The sequence below is a fragment of the Ptychodera flava genome, chromosome 8 (assembly GCF_041260155.1).
Source record: "Ptychodera flava strain L36383 chromosome 8, AS_Pfla_20210202, whole genome shotgun sequence".
Taxonomy (NCBI): Eukaryota; Metazoa; Hemichordata; class Enteropneusta; family Ptychoderidae; genus Ptychodera; species Ptychodera flava.
In genome coordinates, this window is record NC_091935.1 from 26042669 (window position 1) to 26049449 (window position 6781).

General features: G+C 39.8%; 1 protein-coding gene across 1 annotated transcript; it reads left to right on the forward strand.

The window, feature by feature from the left end:
• On the forward strand, window positions 1-6453 carry LOC139137933 (potassium channel subfamily K member 6-like). The gene is made up of 2 exons (XM_070706178.1): window positions 1-403; window positions 5139-6453. The coding sequence occupies exons 1-2, from the start codon at window positions 55-57 to the stop codon at window positions 5906-5908; spliced, it is 1119 nt and encodes a 372-aa protein (XP_070562279.1). The 5' UTR covers window positions 1-54; the 3' UTR covers window positions 5909-6453.
• Window positions 6454-6781: the final 328 nt, after the last annotated feature.

A 6781-nucleotide genomic window follows, 5' to 3' on the forward strand; every position in this document is an offset into this window, starting at 1 on the left:
GAGGCAGCAAACTTCTGGAGCTTGCATCATTCATCGCCAACAACATCAGGCAAAATGAAGGCGTCCGGGAAAAGTTGTGGATTCTCCACCACGTGCAAGGTCAACCTCCTCCTTACCTTGTCTGTTGCTGTCTATCTCTGCGGCGGTGCTTACATGTTCTTGGTCCTCGAGGCCGAGTACAGGGAAGGTATGACGGGTAACAAGACTGAATCACAAATCCAGCTTCTCAGCAAACTTCACAATTTAAAGGACGCAGACCATGACAACTGGACTCGGGAGGTCGATGCTGCCATTGGCGAATATGAAGTAGCCGTCATCGCTGACTACGAAGCCACGTCTTCGTGGCGTCCTTGGGATTTCCCAACTTGTCTTTATATGACAGTGATGGCAATAACGACTATAGGTGAGTTATATGAAAAGACTACTCTTATCTTATCCATCATTAAATTACCTTCACCACATACACAATAGTGCAATGTCGGGTCAAAGGTGGCGAAAGAGCACCGCGGCGTAGATTGAAATAACCGCATGAATGGCAGAGATGTATATTTGTGCAAGCACACACTTGGTACTGGCATCTTTTCATATAGCTGTGCTGTCACGTAGCTCTTGTAGAGTTCCTTTATGAAATGCCAGTCGCCCTCGAGATATCTAACCGAAAATACTTTTATATATCATTGGACAAGGATTTAACCTTTTGAGTCAAGCTATAGCATAGGTCAGCATGAAGCCAGATTCTTCTGCTGGGCACTTACAGCCTGGCTACAAGCAATACAAAGTCTTTATTGTCAGCTATGTACCTCGCTGATACCTAGTACTTGATACGTTTTGAAAGTGTAGAAGTAAAAACGATGGTAGTCTAAAACGTCTTCGCAGTTTTGGTATGGTTGCAACCATACTAAAACTGGGAAGAAGTTCTAGGCACAGACGATGGTTTATGATTATATATCCGTTTCGTGAGTTCACTGACGTGTTTTGTGCATCCTGTCCCGAACTCGAACCCTGGTACGCCGCGCCGGAGAACTTACGGTCGTTGAGGAGGGACGCGGGTGCAGCGTTACTTTGTGAGCACAATAATGTAAATCACATGTCACAGAAACTACATAAAATAACCAACAATATATTTTATGAAAGATGATGACTTTTCCCTGAATAGTTGCTACATTATGCTTGGTCGTCTTTCAAGACCCCTATCAGATGTGACGGGAAATTTATTGATTAGCAAAAGCCTAGCCTAAGACTAGACTAAGACTAGACTAAGACTAGCCTAAGACTAGACTAAGTTTTCCATGAAGAGGAAAAGATTGATTACCTGTTAACTTGCCTTTCACTCATACATTTGCGAGAACAAGAGACTCAGAAGACTCAAGGGCACCTTTAAACATGGAAGTTTTCTTTGAAAAATATGAATTATATGGCCAACTTATATCCTCAAGGAAAGTTTCCGAAGAAATCTGTCAGGAACCCAAATTAACGGAGTTGCTGCGATGGTGTAAAATTGTGTATTTTACTGTCAATGTAGTTCGGATTGTCTGAAGTTTTTCAGGACACTTTCCCTTTTTGCATTTGGCTTGTTTTCAAAATCTATTTTGAAGTACGCTAATCTAGCTATATTCGGCTTTCAGACAAAACTTCATTTAGTTTCGTAGAACAACCTCATAAACTCAACCTGGTTTGATTGTTTACCAACGGCGATGGAAGAACCATGGTTTACCTAAGCCGTTTTTTTCTGTTTGTTTGTTTGTTTGTTTGTTTGTTTGTTTGTTTGTGGTTTTTTGTGAACGACCTCGAGTACAGATGGCCTTCGCTTCACAGCACGTTTACGACACCAAATCGAGCCGACCTCTCGTCAGACCAGGCCAACATGTTTTAAAACCCCCGTTGAAGGGATACTTGAAACGCTCAGAGCAGTAAAGGTTGTCTGCTTAATCCGTTAAATTGTTGTGTTGCTGAGGAGGTTCTATTCATTGGTAGAACGGCTCGTGACACAGCAATGTCAGTAAGAAAGGATTATTAGGGAGGAAAGATGTACACACATTAAAATACCAAAGCAATGAGACCTCTACTACATTTAAAGAGATATTTGTAAAACTACTCCATTTATTCATACATTTACTGGTGAGAAAGCAGTGTAGACGACAGGGGTATTACAGAGGGAACAAAACGAAAAGTTCAAGATGTCATACAAATCAGATAATATAAAGTCGACCTGACTGCGTTAGGCCAATGACCACACACAATTACCCTGCTAAATGGAACAGCCTGGTAGCCAGGCCATATCATGAAAGATAGTGTAACGAACTCATAATTTCAAGCCATATTTCACACAAAACTCTACAGTATTTGTGATTGTTGCCTGTAGATACCACGTGAGCCTAAGGTGTGTTGACTGATCACAAGAGTTGCACTGCTACTCTGTGAACTGGTAACTTGCCTTCCTAGCTGTTGATACGTGTCGACAAAACGTACAAACGTTTGCTACTGTACATACACGGCTACGATTATGGGCCATCGACCGACACCACTACGAACTCGCCAAATTTTAACATTCTTGACGAAGATTATGTTTGCAAGTTTAGTGCAATGTTTTGCACACTTTTTGAATAAAATTGAAGACCCACAAAACATCTGTGTGGGAAATATTTTCCCCAGTTTGGTCATTCCTTTTCACAGCCGTCCTCCCTCCTCCCCTGCTCCGATCACCTTTGCGCTATCGGTAAACATGGCGGTGGATGAGTTAGTTCTTTCTTTTTGTCTGGGCAATAGTTAATAGATTTGCGGCCCACTCTGGCTGGATACTACTGTACAACAAATTTTCGCACATTGTCGATGATGCGTATACCTTTCAAGTGTACGGCTCCCGTGTTCAGTTTTCGTATCTGACTGCTGGGATTGATGTTGTTTACTTCAGTGTTAGTTCTATTTTGGCATATTACTGTACAGTTCCAGTTAAACAACATAACCGCACGGTCTCTAAGAGCTGCTTCATAATCTGGAGTGGTATTGCATGAAGAATGATTATGCTATAATAGTGCTAGTTCTTGAAATTCACGTCTACATCACCTTGAGGTACAAGCATTACAACAAAAGCTCACAAAGACATTTTCACCCAACCATAAGCATAATTAGGGCCTGCGCAGAATTAACACCAGGAGGGCAGGTGCAATTTGTTGGGTGGGGTCACTAATTTTCAAGCAAGTGTTTGGCGCACTTTTACAATTTGCGCAAGCATTTTGGAGACAGCCACCCAAATATCAAAATATGGCTTTTAGCTCACAAAAAATCAGAAGATTTCCCTTTCTTTGTGTTGAAAAGATATCATTAAGATGGTCAAATTTACAAACGTCTGTTAGTCACCATAATTGCAAAAAACTCAATTGTAATGGGGCATAATCCTCACAGTCTAACCGTTAATAATCTTCTCAGGCCCGCGTTAATGTTCCGATAACACCATTGTTTAGGAGACTCTATAACATGACAAAGAAGTATTAGTATGTAAAATTTTTTATGTGTCATTTATGATGGCATATATGACATTTATCTTGTCCTAAAAGAACACCACTACATGTATTGCCGTTCATACGTGATATGATTTAAAACAGGTAATAGAATATTAGCCTTCATCTTTTATTGTTATCAAAGATGACTAAATCTCTCCCACAATCATTTTGCATTTATATCACAGACAAAGCTAATTTGTCTGTGTTCCTAGACAAAATGATAAGATCTTATGTATTACCCGCTTTAAGGCTAATCGTTTTGTCACAATTGTTGGACACATGGCCGGTACATGTCTAAACGTTCACCCAAAATATCACAAAATGATTTCATTTCAATTACTAGTTTTTCAAAAATTATTTAACTGGGGGACACCCCATTTTGACTCCCCCCACACACAAACACATGACCACTGCACGGTTGCACTGCACCACTTTTTGCCACAATATATCTCTCTTTATTCTGTTGCACGAAAGTTAATGTTGTACTGCATGTTTATGGCCAGCACGTCTCAAAATTCACCGAAAATGCCACTAAATGACATTATTTAAATAGCTAAATTTTCAGAAGTTTCTACGTCAGGAAGGGAACCTCCCCAAGATGAACACTGCATGATTGCATTGTACCACTTCGTATTATAAAAAATCTCTTTTTCCTGTGTTGCGGAAAGGTTTAGTTCCGTTTCACAATTTTAGTTGTTAAATAATAATAATAATAATAAAAATAATTTTTAGAAAATAATAATTATCACTCTTACATATGTGCTGGCATTGAAATGAAGACAGGGAAGATGATGCGTGTTCGTGCAGGAATTTTGGGCGAGGTCACTATTTCTCATGCAAAAGATTCAGGGAGGGTCACCATTTTCCATGCACCCATTTTTTGAATCGCACAATGCCCCCCCCCCCTCCCCGACAGCAATTCTTTCCAGGCCCTTACTTACATATACCCATGTATCTACCTACATAGTCGTATCCACAACAGACACAAATCTCAATATATTATTTTGACTTAGGAGGCTTCAATCCATTTAGTATTAAGATAGACTGCGCCTCGGGGACAGATATTCGGACTCTCAAATTGTTGCAACTTTTTTCGGACCTGCCACTTGTGGAGGCTCAAGTTGAGAAATGTCTTAGCTTTTCGAAAATCGAAAATTTTATTTTACCCCATAGAGTCCAAGAATGCTGTTAACTAAAGAGGGTAAGATTTCACAAGTAGCGAGAACGTAATAACACGGTTTGGTTTACGCGTTCCGTACGCGCACACGCATTCGGGTTAAGGTAGTATGCGCCTCGGGAGACTTAACAAAGGGATGGCGGCCATTTTGAATTTTTGAATACCGGTAAATGTCAGATAATTCGTTTCTGCAGTTCAAAAATGTGCACAGTAATCCCTGATTTTTGTTCTTGAGTTTGTAAGTGTATCGTTGAAAGTTTCATTGAGCAATGTTTGAGCAAAGCTTTAAAACTTTCACTTTCGAGGCGCATATACCTTAATCACAATATACATCTAAGAGATGTAGTTGCACGACTCCGATTTGAAGCTACGTGAAACCCTTCACCGGAACTGCACCAATCGAGTTTTTATATCAGTATTTATATCGTTGTCCACTAACACGGCTTTCCTTATAATTTCAGGATATGGTGATATTGCACCAATAACCCAAAGTGGTCGCTTACTGATGTTCATATACTCGGTCTTTGGCGTACCTCTAAACATACTCTTTCTGTCAAATTTCGGCGTCCTACTTGCGGCCTTTACTTCCCACAAATTCAAGAAAGTCGTGAAGAAAGCAAGGAACACCATTCGGCGAAACAGTTATAAGTTTGCAGTGGATGGCTCAAAGGAGTGGAAGAACGAGAAACCACACGGCACATTCTCGAACGGTCGGAGCTCTTACAAAGCGACCGCACCGGTGCAGAAGAAACTTTCAGTGGGACCTCTCTCCGAAAAAGCGCCTAACTGTAAGGACGTTGAGAAACAAGCCACCAAAGGTGGCGATGATAATAATCTCGATAATGAGCCGATAATCGACTCAGACCCAATCGCCAAGGGCAAGGCCCTTGGAACGCTGTCGGTGATTTATGTCCTGTATACAGCTCTCGGCGCCGTGTTTATGTACTACACCGAGTACGACTGGACTTTTATTGATGCGATCTACTGTACCTTCATATCTCTGGCAACGATTGGATTTGGAGACCTGATTCCCGGAGCCGGCGTACTGAGAGAAAAGAGAGTGCTGGGCCCTATTGTCTACACTCTGTTCACCTACGTCGGTTTAATAATATTTTCCGCCTGCTTCGCTCTCTCGGTGGAAAAGACCAGGCACGTTGCTCGAAAGATTCGAAAGAAACTCGAGAATACAGATGGGTGTTGTCATTCCAGAGAAGAATCCACTAAGCTATAGACTGTAGGTCCAAGACAAGTTGGACAACGACAATACTATGAGTAAAATGTAACAGAATAATATTTAGGTGCATCGTGAACTCAAACGAGCACATCGTACCTGTAATATTTCAAATCTGCTTCTAACACGATTGGAACTAATTTGGGAGAATTGGATCTTTATATTTTTCAAATTTCTCAAAAGTGTTTGGTGCTCTATAGCTGAATGTTGCAATATTACAAATAAAAACAAATGCATCTCTTAAAGAGAAAAGCGAATGAGCTTACATTGGCAGATTAAACCAATTTTCCCAAATTAGTTCAAATCGTGTTTTCTTAACAATATCGTAAGATTTAAAATGTCACGTCATTCGTTTACGCTCAATATGTGAATGATGACATTCAATTTGACTTGTATAATTAAATAACCGAAGCAAAATCTATAATTTCTACATAAGTAACATATATATGGTGATGCAACTCCCCGACGGGTTAAGTTTTGGCTACTTTGTTTTAATTTACGCATGAAATGTAAGAGATTGATGTTCACTGAAATTGTGTGTGTGTGTGTGTGTGTATATATATATATATATATATATATATATATATATATATATATGAAGCATTCTCGTTTCATTCTCCTTTCATTTCATTCAGAAAGCCACTGTAAATGTCTGACAGCGAACTAAATGCTGCAAACAATTAACTTCCAACCATTTACCTTGAAATCTGTTTGTTCAAAAGACATGAGTCCATTTTTAATCAACTTGATTGCAAATATTGCATGAATTGTTAGAACTAGTGTAGATTTTATGCATTGAAATATTTTTCAACACTAGATCCTTCAAAACATTTCCTTACTTGCCTTTTTTTCAGTTTCATATGGATATCTATC